This window comes from Quercus robur, chromosome 6 (genome assembly GCF_932294415.1).
Source record: "Quercus robur chromosome 6, dhQueRobu3.1, whole genome shotgun sequence".
NCBI classification, from domain to species: Eukaryota; Viridiplantae; Streptophyta; class Magnoliopsida; order Fagales; family Fagaceae; genus Quercus; species Quercus robur.
Window position 1 is genome coordinate 31,685,378 of NC_065539.1, and position 22,208 is coordinate 31,707,585.

At 35.7% G+C, this 22,208-nt stretch overlaps 1 protein-coding gene across 1 annotated transcript; it reads right to left on the reverse strand.

Annotated features, from left to right (window-relative positions):
* Positions 1-489: 489 nt before the first annotated feature.
* On the reverse strand, positions 490-21,439 carry LOC126688438 (glutathione reductase, chloroplastic). Its single transcript, XM_050383136.1, has 17 exons — positions 21,094-21,439; positions 20,108-20,273; positions 19,561-19,625; positions 17,833-17,902; positions 17,160-17,231; positions 14,145-14,348; positions 6,848-6,921; positions 6,671-6,754; positions 6,052-6,139; positions 5,853-5,934; positions 4,884-4,957; positions 4,208-4,315; positions 4,026-4,090; positions 2,961-3,074; positions 2,272-2,371; positions 1,501-1,554; positions 490-865 (listed from the first exon to the last, which is right to left on the reverse strand). The coding sequence occupies exons 2-17, from the start codon at positions 20,246-20,248 to the stop codon at positions 770-772; spliced, it is 1,491 nt and encodes a 496-aa protein (XP_050239093.1). The 5' UTR covers positions 20,249-20,273; positions 21,094-21,439; the 3' UTR covers positions 490-769.
* Positions 21,440-22,208: the final 769 nt, after the last annotated feature.

Here is a 22,208-nt window from a genome sequence, read left to right on the forward strand (position 1 = left end):
TATAGCGAATGTTAGACTGAGTTCTATTTAAGTAAACAGTATATTATATAAAAGCAATCTTTGGAATTAAGAAAGTGAAATTATAGACATTAAGTATGACTCCCCAATTTCACTTCTGGCCATTTTTTCCAACCTGCTAGGAAAAAAAAAATTTGAGAGAGAGAGAGAGATGTGCAAAGGAGCAGGAGAAGATCACTGGTAGTGAGGTGCCATACATCTATTTATTTTCAGGTGAAAAAAAAAAAAAAAAAAAGGAAGACAATCAAAAAGCATAACGAGTAAATAGCCTTGTAGCTCAATAGTGTCCCGAAGCCACACATTTATTTATTTCCAAGTGAATCGAGGAAAAAAAATCAACACAACCATAAAATACCAAGGGTCCAAAAAGTATGATTATATTGTGAGCCCTAGTTCGCAAATCTTAAAAAAATGAGGGCACAATCGTAGTGGCTTGAGGTTAAAAATGGCATTCACGCTAGAAGATATAGGTTTGTGGATCCAAATCAATTGATATAACATATGACATTGTTTTGTGCATTCATCATCTATACTAACACTGCCATATTCTGTAACCAAAAAGTCACTGCTACATCATGACATGTGATGTGATGAGACATTTATTGAGACAAAAACCAACTTAACTTAGCTTTCTGAATTCTGTACGCAAATTTGCTTTTAGCGAAATACCAAACTATGACCTATGACCATGAGAATTCCTCTTTCAATTGCATATTAGCATTCTTTTTCCTTTCTTCTAATCTTAGTATCTTTACAGATTAGTCTTTGGCTTGCTACCAGCAGAAACACGCCTCGTCACTGACCGCATTGTCACAAATTCTTCTGCTGCAGAAGGATGAATTCCCACCTGTAGAAAAAAGTCAAACTTTATGAGTTACAAGGAGCCATACATTATGAAGAGAGAAAAAATTAAAATAAGAACCTACATGAAGTCAGGGAATTGAACTCTCAAGAAATACGGGATGAGGGGGGGGGGGGGGGGGGGGGGACACAAATTTTACGCTTCAATCGTGGAATAAAAAATATGATCAGAAAAGTCTATCATAAAAAGTGCAAAGATTAGTTCTGGTCAGCACTTCCAGATTATTAAGGAGTGCAGATTGGTCTACCTAGTTATTACTTGTTGTATGAGATAACAGGTGCTCAATCATATCTTCAATTTTACCATATATACCATTTATTTACAGCACACAGATTCAACATGCAGCACAAAATTATGAGCAATGGAGTTCCTTCGCTAGAATTTGGAAAAACGTACTTGACTGAGAGTTGTACAATATAGTAGGGTAATAGAAAGAAGAGCCACGATGAGGCCACCACCATAGAGCTATTTCAGATTTTTCAGGTTTCTCCCTTATTGTCACTTTGTTACATTTTAAGTGGTAGGTTGAATGGCATGCAATGTTGATAACACCCCCTTATATTACCAGTTCCTCTGGCGAAAAAGGACTAGGGGGTGTAAAGAAAAAAGTTTCAGCTCACCGTGCTGTCAAATTGTGCCTTGGTTGCTCCACACTTCACGGCAACAGCAATGCCCTGTGAAGGAAATCACAAAGAATATCAGGAATTAAATGCACAAGCAAAAAAATAGACAATGAAATAAGAGAAAAAGGGAGATTTTGCATTAACTGCTATGTGCAACTTATTACTTAAAGTCCAGGATCCATAGCCGACCCCAAGATTTTGGGACTAAGGCTTTGTTGTTAAAATTATTTTGGACAATTCGAGGACTGGACATTTCTAGAAATTTCTAGGTGTTCATTTTTTAGAGCTCAGTACAAATTCAAGAATTGTACTATGCCATCCGAGGGTAAAAAAAAGGCACCAGAATTGTGTCTAGCATAGCTTTAGACAACAGCAGCAACATCATAGTTCATAAACATTTTAAAATTTCAAGAAACATTGTCACTTACAACTATTATTGTTAATGATGACTACAGTTTTACATACAACTTTTGCTCCATTCTTTACACCAGTGCCTTCAGTGCCAGGTAAATCTACTTGGCCGAACTTTTTTATAGATGAATTCTATATATCTTATAATCAGCTGAATTCTATTCCCACAGTATCCTCAATATCATTTTTGATTTGATGTGCTAAAAATCCAATTAGTAAGAACAAGAATAGGAATGGCCACTCAATGTGAATGTACAATTGTACATATCATGCAAGTTACCTATTGTATAAAATAAATAAATAAAATTGACAAGCATAGGAACCACTCACTGAAATGGAATAGCTAACAAAGCATACCTGTATAATTTCAGGTGCATCTGGCCCACACATGGATGCTCCAAGAACTTTATCTGTATCAGCATCAACAACAAGCTTCATAATTGTCTTTTCTTGTCGCCTGGAACAGAAAAGAGAATAAAACATGGTGAGTGAGTAGATTTATATGAGATGAATCTTCAAATATAAATGCCATCAGAGATACAAATTTTGCAAATATTAGATGTTATTATGACAATGACAGGCCAAAGGTACAAGCTAAAAATTAATTAATTGAAACAATTTAATGTCCAGTTAACTAGAATATATTTAGAATTCAATGAAGATGCTGTAAGATTTTAGTATACACAGATAAGTCCATAACAGTTAACCAGTAATTACTTATCCAAATTTCTATACATATAAAATCAACAATATGTCTTCCATTATAGATCTTACGAAATGACACCATCTTTGCTGATGAATATAGCTACCCCCCATATCCTTGATAAGTACATACTCAATAGTAAGGAAAATTGATCTTACTTATTTAGCAGAAGAATAGGCAGGGTAAGTAGTAGTAGAGGCAAGATAATAGATAACAAAGTTCAAGTGCTCTAATTCTATCACACATAAGATTCTTTTAGTTTCCAAAGATGAAAGGGTCATCTGCTTCTTTGTTAGATTATAAACTTATGTGGTAAAGACAGACTCCAAATCATGATACATACCCAGAGATAGTGTTCTTCATTGGATTGAAGGTTGATGTGAAAACCAAGACATCACCATGTGCTTCCTCGATTGCCTGCTCTTCACTGAGGCCCACTGCAGAAAGAGGTGGTATGCTGCAAATTGGCAAGAAAATTGCAAATTTAACATTTATAAAGAAAATCCAAATAGCTAATAAGATATTTTACTTCAGTTCCATATGTTCAATATAACTATAAACAACAAAATGGTAAAAGCATTAAAATAATAGTGCTCACAATGTCACACTGTTTACATGCTATGTATCAAATATGAGCATTAATGTTCATACAGAACAAGGTACTCAACACAGGCAAACTCTAGACAACAGAATTGCAATTCAATTAATGTTTATAGAACAAGGAACCAATTTAAAATTAGATGAATAACAAAAAATTGCAGATAAAAAATTGTACAATAGGGAGGAAAAAAAAGGTTATTATTGAAGCAGAGAGATTGAATCCACCCAATTAAGCCAGGCTCTGCTGAGAATAATCGCTAAACTACCCTTGTTTTTCAAACCCTAATCTCTCCTCTATAAGATATTATGGTGCCACTATAAGCAAAACTCCATTGTAATTCACTTTTAACAAGTAACATATGCAAGATATTTCTGGTGTTTCAAGGAGAGGGAGACCCAAAAAAACAACCCTTCCTAAATTTCCTCCCAAGATCTTATAGTGCCACTATGAGCAAATCCCTTATAATCCAATTTTAAAAAGTGACATATGCCAGATATATCCAGTGATTCAAGGAGAGTGAGACCAAAAACCAACCCTATATAAACTGAACTGTGCATGGTTAGCACACCATTGAGAGAAAGAAAAAGTAGATGCTAAAGCAGAAAAACTCAGAACTTCGTCTAATGTGACATGCCACTCACGGAGCAAACTCTTTCTGGCAAGGAAACAACCAGTGAGGATGATAAATGAGAACAATTTTTCAAGAACCTATGAACAACAATTTTCCTTTCTAATTAGTAATAGACTCTTTCAATAATAATAACCTATTTTAAATGTATTTAACAAGCATCAGAAGATTCATGACACCTGAACACAGCGCAGGCAACATCTTTGTGGTCCGGTTTGCAAGGTTGCCCACCAAAAACAGTTTTCTGCAGACAGAACAAAATAAATGAATACATTGAACAACATTGAAATCAATATTGGAAGAACAAAAGCATAGAAAACTGAATAAAGTAAAATAAAAAAGATCTAAATGGAACACATACAGCAAAGCATGTTCCCTCCATTAAGGCCACAGGGGTAAGATTCATTCGATTTGTAACATCACCCACAGCCCATATGCTAGGTATATTGGTACGTGAGTACTCATCTACCTGCAAGAGAAATGGAGGCAAAGACCTTGACGGCATGAGCGCTTCTCATAGCATACACAATCTTTTTACATAAATATTGAAAGCAATTTTGCCATGCCATCACTAGACAGTCCATTGTAATATAGCAATAGAACAACAACGAAACAGATTGATGAGGTTAAGGTAACATACCAATAAGTAACATATCAACTTTTATATGGTTTCAAACGCTATCATACTTTTTTCATTTACACCAAAAAATAGATTAGTGCTGAACCCCACTAGCCCCATCAGTTGGTTTGGATAACACCCCAACTGGTGCCAACTCCTAACATAACCTACCTTTCTATGCATATGCCATAAATGAATTATAATATAAACCGTCTCTTTTTATATATGTATTAATATTTTGCAAACCATAACATAGTCAAAGAGGGTGCACAAATAAATGAAGACTAAGATGTGTCTGGAATGGAAAATCCAGCACATAACTAATGCTAAAAATCAACCCAACGGATCCCCAGTCAAAGTAGAAACACATTACAATATTCAATGATTATAAGGAGCAGCATATAAGAAAGCTAGTGACCTTCACAGCTCCTGTCTGATCAAGTTCCACACCTACAGCTTCCAAATTCAACCGCTTTGTATTAGGAGATCGACCTGTAAAAAAAGAGCAGTCACTCAAGAATTCTGTAAGGGGAAAAAAAATGTTGCAGAATTAAACCACAATACCACATCGAAATTTTATGCAACTTTAAAATCTATAAAGCAAGTAAATATATATATATATATATATAAAGTAATATGATTAGAATGCTGGCATAGTCCAAGTTTACTGACAATTAATTGTTAAACCTTTACAAATTTATAATATGGTAAGTTAACCAATCATGACCATTTCAACCAGTTAGCTTATTGGCAGATACAAGTGATCTCTCAAAACCCCTGCATTATTTTGACAGTCTCTAGGACAATTAGTTTACTTATATTCCTAGTATACACATTTGTGCTTTCCATTTGCAGAAAGCTGCAGAATCTTTGTAGGATCAGGAAACGTTTCCCACCAGAGGATTTGAAGACCAGCTGCATGGATTCAACTCATTTTGGCAACCAAAATGCAAAATTATTTTTGAAAGAGTTCTAAGAAATAATAATTTCTCGTGTGCAGAAAAGGGATTCAAAAGTAAGTAAATTTAAAACATCAACATATAATATTTTGATTTTTTTTAAAGAACAAGGACAATTCATATTATATGCTTAATAGCAAGCCATAAACTTGAACTTGGTATTAAATATCACATACAACTTGCACATTTGTGCCAATTATTAATCATAGTTAATAAGCCAAAGCTTGCTTCAGACAACAAATGACAGTCCATGACACCAGGATACCACCAAAGGAATTTCAATAAAGAAAAACAATGATAATTAGAAACTCAAACTCAGTGCAATCAATGTGCCTTTAATCTTTGATGCAAGATTATATATAGTAACCAAAGGCATCATAGCTCCCTAACTTGAAGTGCCTTGTAATTTTAAAAGGGTTTGTAATTACCAGTGGCAAACAGTACAACATCTGCAATCAACTCTTCACCATGATCTGTGATAACTTTTATGCCATCCTCTGTTTTAATCAACTGAAATTACAGAAATCATTATTAGCACAAGTTTGAATGTGAGATATATACAAACACACATGTCAGATATTGTTGCACCAGTATGGATCCATGTAATCCTTACAGAAGTAATATTACCTCCGACAAATTTGCCCTTGGGTGCAAATTAATTCCCCTGCTTTCAAGATTTCTTGCAACCACTGCCCTCATTTCATCATCAAAGCCTCTGCCAAAGAATTCAGAAACAGTTGCATTGGAATCAGTATGGCAGTAGCAAGAAAGAGATACTGACCATAAAGTTGTCACCAGTTCACAGACCCCCCCCCCCCACCCAGCAGAGGCGAGTCTTGGGTCCAAAAAGAGGGTGCAAAGCCCCCGCTTCTGATTCACGGAATAAGTAAAATAACCATGGTTTTAAAAACCTGACCAGACCGGCCGGTCCGACCGGGAACCGGCCACCAGTCCGGTCCAAGAAAAACCCCAAAACTGGTGAAAACCGGGAACCGGAGGCAAAAATGGTTTTGCCCCTGGTCCAGTTTTTAAAACCATGAAAATAACGTTAAAAATAGTGGTATTCCACTTTCGCCTTTCAGCTCCCACTTATCCTACACTTCCTGGACAAAGCTCCTACTTATATATGTGTGTATGTTCATGATTACAGTTTCTTATTACAATGTACAAGAAATTCAGGGCCTAGGGAATCAAAGTTGCACAAAGTCTAAATTGAAAAGGCAAGAATCAAATCATCATTTACAACCTTAAAGGAAGTTCCTTTCTGAAAAATAGATCCACGGTCACACCCATCCCATTCCATATTGAAGCAAATTCAACAGCAATGTACCTGATGAAATGATAGGATGATCATTTGAGACTATTGAGCATGTTATGCAGCTGAAAGTATTACACAACACAGATAAAAGAGACAAAGACACACCCTCCCCCAAGTATCACAGCACGCTTAGGTAACTCCTCCAAACTCAATGCCTCATCAGAGGTTATAGACAACTCCTACAAAATAAAAAGGGGAAAGAAAGGTGAAAAAAAAAGGAAAGAAGAAAATGTGTAAGCAAGAGTAATATCACATCTCACAGATTACATCAACTAAAGCAATGAGTGTCAAGTAGTTTATCAATTAAGTTATTAATTATGTAAAGCAACAGTTGCAACTGAAGGTCGCCAAGCACCTCAAGGATCAACTTTATAAATCCAACTGGTAGAACTAGAGTACAAACTCAGGAATCCAGGAAAAGGTACATAAACAACATAATCCAGCAAAAACCATAAACTGCACAAGTAAATCACAAAACTAATACTTCAAGCAAAAATCAAGAAATTGAAAATATCAGTCCAAGAGAACCTTTTGCACTTCTATGTGATCAGTATCATTTGGACTTGCGATCACATATGCATTCAACGAAGCATATTATATAACACCTACCAGGTGTGTAGCAGAAAAAAAAGGTCTTAATATGGACACTCCCTGTATAGATGGAGAACATACTCACTTTCATTTCAATAAACTTATATATATTTATATATATATAGAAACTGTAGGTTTGTTTGAATGATTAGGATTACCAAAACAGAGAAGCAGAGTACAGTACATGGAGGGCAAGCTTAGTAAAAGGAGAAATAAAGATGAAAGATTTGTAAAACTTGAGGGTCAAGATTTACAAAATAGTGAGGGCTTTTAGTATCTTGGATTAAGAATTAAGATATCGAAGATGATGAAAATCATAGAATAATAGTAGGGGTGGCAAAATCTGACATGACCTGCAACCCGACACGACTAACTCGTTTATAAACAAATTATGGGTTGAGGCTAAACAGGTTCGGATCATATTCAGATCGACACGGCTAACCTGTTTAATAAACGGATCGTGTTCGTGTTCAACATGTGAACTTGTTTGACCCGTTTAGCTTATAAATGTATTAGCTTTTGTTATTATTGCTTAATTTTTGTTGTAATTATATGTTTATTACTATATTTATGGTTGTAACTATATTTTAATTTTAGATATATGGGGATTGATAATAGGTTATTGTCCTAATCAAACAGGTTATTAAATGAGTCATTTGTATTAATCTTTACATCACTTGTTATTTAAACGGGTTAAACATGTCGTGTCGAGTTGAGCTGTTTAATAAACAAGTCATGTTAGGGTTGAGGATTTTTGACACGTTTGCTAAACAGATCAGGTTCGGGTCAACCCATACAGCCGAATGTTCATGGCTCAACACGATACAAACCCAACCTGCAAACACGAATTGCCACCCCTAAATAATAGTATGGTGGATGAAATGGAGAAGTGCATCACGAATATTGTGTATGATTTTTGTGTATGCCTATTGCTAATGGTGGCCTAGGTATTAGGAAATTGACCACTTTCAATAAAGCCTTGTTGGAAAGTGGCTTTGGCGTTTTGGGATTGAGGAGAATAGGCTTTGCAGGAGGGTGGTAGCTTTGAAATTTGGGGAAGAATGGGAGGGTGGACCTCTAAAAGTTGGGAAGGGGTGCTCATGGTTGTGGTTTGTGGAGAAGCATCCGAAAAGGCTGGGAAGTTTTCAACAAAAATGTCCAGTATAAGGTTTGGGTGGGGGATAGAGTGAAATTTTGGACAGACAAGTGGTGTGGAGATCTCTCTCCAATTGGCTTTTCCAGTCTTGTACAATTTCGCTGCAAACAGAGAGGCTTCCATAGAATCATCTTTGGTATGTCAAGGAGCAGGGGATGGGAAAACTTGGGATGTTCGTTTCAATCGAGGTCCTAATGATTGGGAGGCAGATGTGATGGTTGATTTCTTTCGATTCTTGGTAGCCAATTTACCTTCAGGGACTGATGGTGATCGGTTGAGATGGAAGATGACAAAAAATGGGGATTTTACTATCCGCTCATATTATCATAAGTTACATGGCTCTTCTTCCGTTGTTTTTCCATGGAAAGGTATTTGAAAGGTTAAGGCACCCCAGCGTGTCTCTTTCTTTGTTTGGACAACCGCATGGAATAGGATCCTCACGGGTGATAACTTGCGGCTTAGAGGCTTTGATTTTGTTGACCGGTGCATTATGTGTTGTTGTTGTGGTGAGACAATGGATCATTTGTTGTTACATTGTGGAAAGGCTTATTGGCTGTGGTGTTTCGTCTTTAGGACTTTTGGGATTTCATGGGTTCCCTCATATACGGTGTCAGATTTTCTATTTAGTTGGTGGAATTGGTTGGGGAAGCATTCATCTTATATTTGGAACTTAGTTCCGTTGTGTTTGATGTGGTGTATTTGGAAGGAATGCAATCGGTGGACGTTTGAGGATTTGGATAGATTTGAGGACCAAATGCTTGCTCTCTTTTTTGGATCCCTGTTTGATTGGGCTAGGGCTTGGGAACTCACATCTAGTGACTCTCTTTCTCTATTCCTTAGCTCTCTTTCTTTGTAATTAATGTCTTTTTAGGTTTTTTGCTTTTCCATCTTTTTCGTACTTTTGATATGCTGGTGCTAATTTGCATCTAGCAGTTTTTTGAATATATTTTTTCTTAGCTATCAAAACAAAATGATTATTGTGTATGATTGTAGGATACAATTAAGTTGAAGGGACTAAATGTTGGGCTTAGGGCTGTCCATCAACCTGTCAAACCTGACCCACCCATATGACCCGATCTGACCCGAAAACCCACGGGCAAATCCGAATGCCCAAGCAGGTCGGGTGCAAGTCTGTTTATTTTAAAAATCGGTTTTTCGGGTCAGTCCAGGTCCCTTAACTTCTAAGGAAAACACATGGGTTTCTACTACGCTCAACCATTTCAGAAAGTTCTCTCTCTCTCTCTCTATCTAATCCTAGCCACCTTACTGTCGACGTCGCCTAGTTGGCCAGCCCTATTGCCACTGTTGCACTTGCCATCCTAGGTTGGGTCTCAAACTCCTCACTCTTGATGAATCCCTCCTCTTATCTACATGAAATCTCCTTTGAGACTCTGATCTTAGACTCTAATCTTGTGCAATCTGATGGTGGATTAGGCAAAAAAAAAAAAGTTTTTTTTATTTTTTTTATTTTTATAAATTGTAATGATATTGTGCTGGATGTGGTGATGGTGGGGGAGGGAGTGGTGGTGGTGGTGTGGGTTTAGTCTTATCTTTCTTTTTCATTTTAGTCTCATGGATTTGGTGCTTTTGGTCTTGGTTTGTGTTATTTGGATTTTGATTTCTTTGTTCTTTGGGTTTTGATTTTGATTTCTATCTTGTTGTGCTTTAGACCCAAAATCACCTAATGGCTCCAACCCGCTCAATCGATGACCCGTGCCACTGGGTCCGACCCGAACATTCGGTCGACCGCGGGTCCATTTTCCACCAATTCAATCGGGTTGGTTGAGGGTCAACCCCAAACCCAATCCGACCCAACCCATGGACAGCCCTACTTAGGCTATTAAGAAGTAAGATGTTAACAAAATGAATTTAGTTGAAATGAAAATGTTAAAATAGATACATGGGAATACAAGAAAAGAGAAGATACAATTCCAAGAAATTTTTTTTTTTTTTTTGATAAGTAAAAGATATATTGATAAAAAAGGGAACACCCTAGTGCACAGGAAGTGTACAAGGGAAAAGAAATCAAATACAAAAATTACAAGAGTCTAGGAAATCAATAAAAGAGGGGAAAGATTTATCTTGCAAAGCAAACAACCAATCCCTTAAAGTTCTAAAAAAGAGAAGCTTGAGGGCAGGAATAGAATTCTTAGTATCTTCAAAACATCTACTATTCCTCTCCCTCCAAAGACACCACAATAAGCAATGAGGAATGATGGACCAAATATAACCATTTCGATGACGACCAAAGCTGCCTTGCCAACACCATAACAGCCCCAGAACAGAGTGCGGCATAACCCAAGAAACTCCAAAAAGGCCCAAAACCATAGACCATAGATCCGAAGCAAAAGGACAATGAAGAAATAGATGGTCAACCGATTCACCATTTCTCTTACACATGTAGCACCAATCCAGAATCCACACCTTCCTTTTACGTAAATTATCAATCGTCAAGCATTTCCCTAAAGCAGCAGTCCAAACAAAGAAAGCTACTCTAGAGGGAATCTTTTGCTTCCATATACTTTTCCAAGGAAACCCAATGGAAGCGGTGCCAGCTAAAATTCTATAATAACCACTAACCAGGAAACCCTTAACTTTGTTAGGAATCCAACACATTTTATCCTCACCTCGCCCCCTTATATGCGAACCATAAATAGATGCCATGAAGTCGGACATAGACTCTAGATCCCGAGCATGCACACTCCTAATGAATCTCACATCCCAAAAGAGGACACCATGAGCGAACATCATAAGCTCAGCCACACTAGCATCCTTATTCCTACAAAATCTGAACAAGTCTGGAAATCTAACAGCAAGAGAAGTCTCTCCACACCATCGGTCTTGCCAAAACTTCACTCTAGATCCATCGCCAATATCATACATAATATGGTGAGAGAAAGAAGGCCATCCCTGACTGATATTTTTCCATAAACCAACACCATAAGGACCAACACCATTGGGCTTGACAAAATAGCCCCAACCTAACTACTAAACCCATCCGAACCTGATCTCTACGAGTTGGGGTGGGTTGGGTTGGGCTGGATTGGAAATTTCTCAACTTAATGAGGTAGGTTGGGTTGACAAAAACCCCAAACTCAACACATGCACACCCCTAATAGTTTCTATCCTCAGTTTACTTACTCAATACACTCCAATTTCTTACATTAGAAAGTTTTCAAAATAACTATCATAGGAAAAATTGGAGAATTTGTCTACTTGTGCCCATGAGCAGTAACAATGAATAGCACCTATGAACAAAACTGCACAAAAGAAAAAAATAGAGAAGAGGAACAGAGGAAAAAGAACACTAAGGTCAACGTGCCTTAATACACAAAGCACTCAATATTTTATTGGTAAGCTCTATCTTGTTTGAGTACAATAACAACTTGTATAAGACCCAAAGCTTAACTTCTCCAAATAGAACTAGGACTCCGAGTTTGACTTGCAAACCAAACCTAATTGAACCAAAGCTCATACATAAAAGACCCATAAACTAAATAAGACTTAATAATATAAGCAAAACCCAAGGCCCACGAATATGGCCCATGCCCAACAATCGCAAAATTACTAAAATTCCCTTTGACTTTAGAATAACCAAATAAAATATAAAAACCTAATTAACTATCATGGACTGTTATTTTGGGCTTTGCTTCAACCATAAGTTTCCAAAGAGGTTATTGCTTCTCAAACCGTGCTATGGTTATGCCATCAATAACTCTTCCTTTTTCTATAATCTCATCTCCCTTTACTAACACTGCCGTAGGACAAGTCCCTTTACTAACACTAATGTAGGACAAGGGGGAACAAGGTAATCTGATTTAGAACATTAGGGACAGATCTGGTATATCTTGGGTTTTGAAGAATTAGGGTTAGTTTTTGGTGGGGAATAGGCTAGAAAATAATGGGGATTATAGGGTGTCCAAAGGGACAAGGATTAATAGGGTTTTAGGAATGAAATCAAAAGGTGAAATTCAAGATTTGGGTTGATGTGAACAGTAACCGTGAATAGTAAAATTAAAGAAAATAGATAAATTCTAGGAATCACACCTAGACTTCCTAAGCATCACACCTAGGAGAAGGTTGCATCACACAAACCATAAAAGAAAGCTTCATATCTCTTAAATTCTGAAAACATTTATTATTAATCACTTCAATAGAAAGTACTATAACTCTTTAAATAGAAAACTAATACCTAATCCTAGTTGAACTAGGATTTCTTAAAAACCTAATAAGACTTGGACTTGGACTCCTTAGGCTTTTACTACTAAGACCAACTATATAACCAAACTTAAATATAACCCAAAAGAAGATCTAATGGACTGTTGGCATAGCCCATTACAGAGTATTATAAAATTACAAAATTGCCCTTGATACTTAAAATCAAATAAAATATAATAAATCTGTCTTCTCACTGCCTCATGCATCAAACACTCTCTGATCTTCATCCTTAATGCACTTGACACACTTCAATTCTCTTGTTTTTATTTCCCTTGTCTTAGCAAGTTTTATAAATATTCTCTCTCCATCCTTCATCACCCCATCATAAGCCTTTACCTCCCAGACAGCCTTTTCTGCTCATCTTCAACTCTTTAAAATTTTCATAAGCAGTATTATCTAAACATCTAGGTAAGCTTCTGTAGCTCTCTTTTTGTAGTAAGTAATAAGGTTTGCAAATAAAATATAATGCATCAAATACACGGGGTATACTAGATGAACAACACAGCTAAGCTTACTTCTAAGATTACAGTGATTATAATTTAGAGAAAGGATATGTTCCTGGAGCAAACCTCCACTCAAACAATGTTCTGAAAAATTTCTGAGCTTCAATTTATCTAGATTTCTCACCTACCCATTTAGTTTCTTGTAGACAAAATGTTTATTCTCCTCTTAATCATTGTATCTACTATCTCCATTAATTTCCTTATTGAAGACCCAAAATTCGAAGTGTCCATACAAATTATGTTCTCCTAACCTAACTTAGGTGTAGTTATACATTTTCCACACAGGTTTAGAAAAAAGTTGGAGATTTGGAAAGGACCCTACTTGCTGAAGTGAAAACCATACATTTAATGGTAATCTACTGGAATTTCATGGTTAGAAGAAACTTAATTGGGTGCTACACTGCAGAATTTGCTAATTCAAAGTAGTGGTTCATACATGAAACAAACAAATCTTATGAAGGGGATGTTTCGCAAACTAGTTCTTAAGTTATTGAATTTGCTATGTCTAGTTCAAAAACACCAAATAGAAACTAAAACCAGTTCTTAACTTCCAAGTTGAATTAGTTTTTCTATTTTAGCATTGATTCGGAACCAACCTGGTTTGCCAAAGCTAGTTCAACTTATAAGTTAGGTAACATGTAAATAACAGCCGCTGATGTGACATAACATTAAAAGAATTCCAAATCAAGCAGAACAGACAGGAAAAAAGTATGACCCTTAGAGGCTGATGCATCAAACTACAAACTCAGATCACATGCAACATTTTTGAAATTCACAGTTAACAGAGACTAAGTCTTTAATAACATTTTCAACAGACTAATACACAGAACATATAAAAGAATACTAAACCTATTACTCTAGCTGCGCATTGTCACAAAGTGCCAATTAATGTCTACTATTGTGAATCCATTAAAACCATTGTAGAACAAAATACCTGGCCAGGAATAGCAGGACGTGTAGCTCTACTGCCAGTTGAAATCAGTATGTGCTTAGCTGTATAGCTCAATTTAGTGCCATCTAGTTGTGTCACCTCAACTTCATTAGGACCAACAATCTTTCCCTCTCCTTCATACAATTTAACCCCAGCATTATTCAATAACCGCTTGTAAATTCCATTTAATCTGACTATTTCTTCTGTCTGCAAGTTTAAAAGAGAAAAAAAAAATTATATATATATATATATATATAATTATAATAGTATACGTGTAAACAACAAACTGCTATTGTTATCCAAACTATCAGCAGGACTTGATATACAATTGAATCATAGGAAAGAATAATAAATGAACGGGAAAAGTGTGTATAAACACTAAATTCTTCCTATTAAAAGATATGATTCCTCCATCCCTGAAGAACTTCCACACATAGCTTCACAAAGGAAGAATTGTTACCAAAATATAAGCAACCCCAAGACAGGAAATCATCACAGCTACAAAACTAACCAGAGCCATTAATAATAGGAAGCTGGCCACTAATGAGCTATCCAACCTATATCCTTAGCAAAATAGCTTACAAATGGAATATGCAAATTTCCAAAACCACCAGATTACAATACCCCTATTTTGTTTTTGAATAAGTAAAAAAAATTGCTAATAAAAATAATAGGGGATAGCCAGGTACACAGGTTGTGTACTAGGTAAACCAAGGAAATATAGCAAGCACTCATATCATACCCAGCCCAACATTATAACTGATTGGACTAGTTTGTAGCACCTTTCATATCATCCATATGCAAACCACACTCAAGAAGTTGAAGTTCTATAATACAGATTTATTTGAATCTGGGGTAAAGCTTACAACAACCATATCAGACTTCAGATAGAATATTTAAAAATACTTCTCCCTAAGAGCATTAGCATTGAAAAATGCTAATGCTATATTTCAGTCCTTTTTAGCATTTTATGTCTCAAAATGAGCTGCATCAAAGGATGCTAAACACAGAAATGCTAAAAAATTATACAATAGTGCTACAGTACAATTCTATCTTTAGAATTGTACTGTAGCACAATTGTAAAAAAAATATATATATATTTTAATAGACATTTCTCTCTCCTCCCATAAATTTCGGTTACATTCTCTCTCTTCTTTCTCTCTTTCTCTCCGCTCTCTCCGCTCTCTTCATTCTCTCTTTCTCACTTTCCTCTTTCAAACCCAAACATCATCCAGCATCTGTTTCTAAATCAATGCCCGAAGTGAGAATCGCAGGTCCACAACCAATTAAGAGGCCATTTACAGGACATGGAAGCAACTTTACTCCGTTGGATCCAACAGAAAGCATGACAATAGAGAAGTCCTCATTCGATCTCGTCGAGAAGATGCACTACTTATTCGTTCAAGTGGTGAAAGCAAGGAAACTCCCCAACATCGACCAATACCAACCGGGTTGAAGATCGGAGTGGGTCATGGCGTGGGTCACGGAGATCGAAGATCGGAGTGGGTCATGGCGTGGGTCACGGAGATCGAAGATCGGAGTGGGCTGAAGTGGATTTTTGGCTGTGACCGGTGTTTTTGGTTGTTTTTGGCTTGGGTCCGGTGTTTTAGGTTGTGGTTGTGGTTTTTGGTTGGGTCCGGCGTGGGTTCGGTGTTTTTGGTTGTGGTTGTGGTTGTGGTTTTTGTGCTTAAAGGGGTGTGGGTGGTGGTTGGGTCCGGGGTTTGGGTCGTGTTTGGGTAGTGGTTGGGTTGTGGGTTGATCAGTGGGTTGATCGGTGGTGGGTTGATGATATTTTTGAATGGGTTTGCTCCGGTGAGTTTCAAATGGGCTGGGTTTCAAATCGGCGGTGTGGATTCGGATCGGTGGTGGGTGTGGTGGCCGTTGTTGGCTTTGGTTTGATGGTTTGTGTGCGGCTGTGTGTGGGTCACTGTGTTGGTTCTCTGTTTTTTTTTTTTTTTTTTTTTTTTCCCTGGCTATGACCGGTGCTTAAAGGGGTTGTGGGTGGTGGTTGGGTCCGGGGTTTGGGTCGTGTTTGGGTAGTTGTTGGGTTGTGGGTTGCTCGGTGGGTTGATCGGTGGTGGGTTGTGGGTTGCTCGGTGTGTGGCTCTGTTGATGGGTTTGTGTGGTTCTGTGAGAGGAGCTGGTGCTAGAGGTTGAGGGAGGCTGAGGAAAAAAAAAAAAAAGAAACGGTTGGAAAGCGTAGGAAAGTAGAACTGAAAAAAAAAATTGGTTAAAAAGAAATAATAAAAAAAGATTAAAGAATAATATTTTAATAAGAATAGAGTTTTAGGATGTGGGAGGTATTGTAAAATGGGATGGTATAAGTAATAAAGTGACTTTTTGGGATGGTATAATAGTATAGGATAGCATTTTTCAATAGTCAAGTATCCCTTAAGAAACACATTTTATACATTTTCTACTAAACTGGGTTAAACAGAGGAAAAATGAAAAGAGCAGTCAAAGCAACAGGGAATCAATCAAAGTGAAAGGCATGAATCAATACAAACTAATCTTCCCATTCTTTATTTTATTTATTTATTTATTTCTTTTCTTTTCTTTTGAAGAAAACTGACAGATTTTCCCCTTCTTCATTGAGACTACAATAACAACTTCGATCTAAACAATCAAGAGGCAAGGTGGCAAACTGACCAAATCATGATCTCAACAAATGTTCAAACAAACCTAAACTTTGCTGCAGCCAGGCAATCACAAGTTAAATCATATAATCAGTCACAGAAGTAGGCCAGTTGGCAATCTTTCACTGATCCATTGCTGGTCCATCAACAGACCCAGTTTCACATTTTCAAAAGCCAACTAGTTCTTTAACTTGTCATATCAAGCTTGCCAATATAAATTTATTTGCCATATATAATAGCAAGTTCTATAACACCAAACCAAAGCTTAGCTCTCTAGCTGACTAGCAATCATCTTGACTTTTTGACTGGTGTAGTAACTGTTAGTTTCATTAGGTAAAAGAGAAACATGAAAACAGTACCAAAAATAGAGCAAAAAAAATACCTTCTTATGCAAAAGCTTCTTCCAGTTGAAGTCAATTTTCTCACTCACTTCCCACCCATAATTCCTGGCGTCCTACAAAGCCAAAGAGTGGATTCAGCAAACCAATTAAGGTCAACATATAAACAAAATAAAAATCATGATAACATTATACTAAAACAAAAAAATTGGTACATCACAAACATGGGGATTTTTTTTTCCTATAAATAGTAAACAGAGGAAGCACAATGTGCCAAACAAAAATTTTATTCCATGGCACACTTTCTAGAAAAGCTTGGAGCCATTGTATAGCTTGATGAATCCAAGAACAAATGAAATTTCCATTACATCCTAAAGGCACATATCACCCTTCTACTGAAGTTTCCCTATCAGAAAGGAACATCAGACAACTCCAAACCAATTCTGGAGGTTGAGAGCTGATTGTTTTATAATAACTATTAATAATAAAACAAAATTCAAGAAATTGAACTTGATCCATGTTGATAGAAAAATTGATAAGTTAATTGTCTAGATACAGTATGATGATTGCAATGAAGACAGTCAAAAGAAAATATTTCACAAACCTTTTTTTCATTTAAAGTTTTGCCACTAAAATGAGTAATCAATATAAGAACACATGATTTCAGCAGGAGTTTTCATTAATTCATTGTACTATTGATACATATTATATTCTCACCTCAATTTCACCTCTAAAAGATGCTCCATACACCAAAATCTTTTTGGGAACACAACCACGAAGGACACACCTAGAAAACCAAAAGATGAGTGTTAGAATATTAGAGTAGGTAGCTAGGAAGCACGGACACAGGTACGGGTACAAGTATGACACGACAACACAAGCAATTTCTGAAAAATTATAACATGACATAGCGGGTACGACACCTGTATAACAGGTATAGCACCCCGAATGAAATGTCCATACTTCTTGGGTACGTAGTCTAGTTCAAACCTTATTACCACTCTGCCTCTCATTTAAAATTTACAAAATCCCATATGTTCATCAAAGGGGAGTTTGAACCCACATGTGAGGTAGAGTATTAAAATATTAGTTAAAAGATTAAAACCATCATTTCCTAACAGTTTAACCTTCCGGGAAATTGGTAATTTATTAGGGAGAAATCATTTTCATAAGGTCTAAACATAGAAGTCACTACATTTCAACATCAAGTCTAAACATCTGACTAGCAATATTATTCAAACTTCACTATGTGTAAAAAAATGCAGCAGAACTAGGTAGTCTAATGAGGGTTTTCTGAACATAAATTACCACTTTCAACCAACGTTATTCCATATTTAACAAACCAATGATTCATAAGCCATTAGAACAATATGAGTCCAGAATTGACACCTAGGATTCTCAGCTGCATAACATCAACCATTTATGTAAGATATCTGCAATTTCATATATTATTCTTTTTTTTTTTTTTCCTGATATACAAATACCACCTTTACAATTATGTTGAACATCCAAATCAACCACTCCAACTAGAAATCTTTTTAATTGGTAAGTTCCACATGCACCTTGAATCCTTGATAGGTTTCGAACCCAAGACCTTGCCCTCTACCTTGCTCTTACAAAGGGAGGTGGTGCCATTTCAGCTCAATCTCATTGGCAACTCCACCCAAAAATTTATATACAACTTAGAGAAGCTGATTTCTCATTTACTTTGACTCAAATCAATCACTATTATAAGGAAGGTAATCAATCAACAATTCATCATTATCAAATTAAAATTGGTTAGTCTTATTCAGAAAATGCAAAATAAAAAACACACACAGCAGCTACTACCTGCAACATGTTGGACATAAAAATAGCTAAGAAACATTGTCTCATGACCAGGTAAACCTCTCAACAGAGAATGAACTACAAGGGCGTAAACAAAATTTTCCCAACATCAACAGTCGGCAGCACCACCTTAAAAGTCCTGATACTAGTAATTAGAAAATAGTATCAGATTTGTACATGCCCACCTACAGAGTCTTTTTAACCTACTTCACTAAGAAAATGATAACTAAATAACATAAAAGTGCAAACAACTCACTAATGATTCCTGCATCAACTTACTAAAATTCCTAGAACCAGTGAAAAAGTTCTTCACGATGATTGATGTGGGAAACATTAGGAAAAGGAAAACAGATAAAGTTGCTACATGAACTGATTCTATATTCCAATGTCATGTACAAAGCTATGCTTTAAGTTAAATCTCTCACCTATTGCAGACAAAAGTGAATCCATATTGTTAATAAAGATACTAGAAATTGTGTATCAACAAAGTGGTTAAAGCAAGGTAAATATCACAACTAAAATAGTAAAATTGGAACTCAGGAACTGCAGTGCATGGGTTACAAATTAAGTTGGGCAACCAATGAAGAGCATTAAAGATTAGATTTTGTTTCAACTTACGTTCCACCAACTCCTCCAACAACTTCTGAGCTGATTGGATGAAATGGAAGCTCACAAATCCCAACCTTGCAACAGGATTACCAAAAGTTATAAGTCATCATTTAGTTATCAAATGCTTCCATTAGAAAGGGAAATGAATGTGACAACGAAGGGAAGAGCAAAGTAGAATTCAGATACAACTAAAATTACATTCCACAAGAATTCAAGACAATCAGATCGATTAGTACCACCACAATAAGCAACAATAAGACAAACAAGTCAATCAAGAATCTTTATAAAAACAAATTATAACTGGTTCTTTTAGATCTCATAAAATAAACTAATGTAACAAATAACATTCAAATCTCTCCCTGCCCATTTAGTTAATGACGCTATAACATCAATGAAAAAAACAATGTCAAAAAAAATAAATAAATAAATAATAAGACAAATTAGAATACCTAAAATACCAAAAGACAAGACAAACCAATAATTTTTTTTTTTTTTTTGATATGTACAAAACCATAATTATTCTTACAGCTTGTTGTTCAATATCCTAGGGCTATACCTTGGCTCCATAAGTAGCTGAAAATCTAGAAGCACGAACACCACCACTTCCGGCTCCAATGACAAACAAGTCAAAGTCATAGTGAGCTTCTTCCTCATTAGGTTGGCTCACCTCCCCATCAATAAGCATCTTTCTTGCCATGATTATATAACAAACTGAACTGAATCTACACCAATCACAAAATCAATGTTCAATCATTACCACATGAAACAAAAAGGCATAACACTCTGTTTTGCAGAGAAAAATCACACACGTTTTGTCACTTTGGTTCACAAAAATCAGAAAGCACCTCAACTAGATTATATTTTGGCGTTCAACCAAAATGTTAAAGATTAAAAAATAAATAAAGAAATTCTTGAATTTGTCAAATATGCATATATCTAATAATGAATAAATTTAGCATTAAAGTGCTTTCGCTGCAATCTAAAACAAACCACTAAATTTAATACGTGATCAAATTTACACTGTTTGGTTGCCGAGAAAACTAAAGGAAAATTAAATCACACAGTAAAATGTTAACTTATACAAATAAAACGCTATTCTACTTTTCGAATCAGAACCAAAAAATAAAATGTTTTCGACCAGATTTTATCTCCGAGCTCAACCAAAAAATGAAAGATTCAAAAATTACTTTTATATATACATTCTCCTTCTCCACATGGAAAATCTGCATATCTAACAATGGATGAACTAAGCATTCAAGTGCTTTCACTGCGCAATCTAAAACAAACAACTAAATTTCATACTTGATTAAATTTGCCCTGTTTGGTTGCCGAGAAAACTGAATGAAAATTAAATCACACGGTAAAACTCTATCCTACTTTTCCGAATCAGAACCAAAAATAAAAGCACATCAACCGAGCTTTCAGTACAAAACGGAAAGTGTACAGTTTTCATTTTCTGAAAGGAAATTTTTTAATTTCTTTGTCATTTTCCAACACTTTCCAAGCAACCAAACGGATCAAAAATCGCGAAATCTCTCTCACCTGTGCGCGAAGTTGGAGATGGCAAAGCAATAGTTGCTCTTAGGTTTTTATACGGACAGAGTGCTGTGCCCGTGTGATTAGGAAATGAAATGAAATCTCTCTATTCTACATATATATATATATATATATATATATAAATAAAGTGGGTGATTAGGAAAGCAAAAGGTATGGCACTAATTGCAGTTTAGCAAAAAATGGCACTAATTGCTGAATATTAATATTTTATTATGGGGTTTGAATGGAGCTCGGGGTTTGAAAGGAGGTTGAGAAAGCGAAGTTGGGGCTTTGATTTCAAATATTCCATACCGTCAGTCATACAGATGGCACATTCAACAAAAGCCCAATCAATCTATTATGCATGAAGTTTAGTTGTCTGACTAATGGTTATCTTATTATTCTTATGCCCTTCTGCTTTCTCCTTTTTATTTTTCAGTCCTTTTGTTCTGAGAAATTGCCGAAACTGCTAATGATGTTTCTTTTTTTCTTTTTCTTTTTTTGAGAAAATACTGCTGTTTCTTATATTTCGAGATATGGCCCTACTTTTCCCCATAGTATACTGCTTTTTGGCCAAGTTTAAAATTGTTCATATTTTGACTCTTTAAATTTTAAAAATTTTATTTGTGTCCTTCATATTTGATTATGTATTCCAATTGGCCCTACTGTTATGTCAACTTTTTTTTTTTAGTAATCCGCTAAACCAATGAAATCTCTAAATTCTATATCATTTTAAATATAGTATTTTATGAAATAGGTATTCATGAAGAGCACTTAATAATTAAATTACTAAGTGAGTTCCGGTTAGCTCAACTGGTAAAATTTCTAATGGTTGTATAAGAGATCTGAGGTTCAATCCTCGCCTACACCAAAAACTGATCGATGTCTTGGTCTAATAATAAAAAGTTATCATCAGAAGCGAACGTCATAGGTTGAAACTCTCTCAAAAAAATAAATTAAATTACTAAGAGAAATAAGTAATAGTCATTACGAAAATAAAATCGACACATGAAGAATCAAAATATAAATTTTAAAACCTAAAATATCAAAATAAAAATAGTTCCAAATTTTAAGGACCAAAATTAAAATAACATCAATTTTTAAATTAAAAAAATTAATTG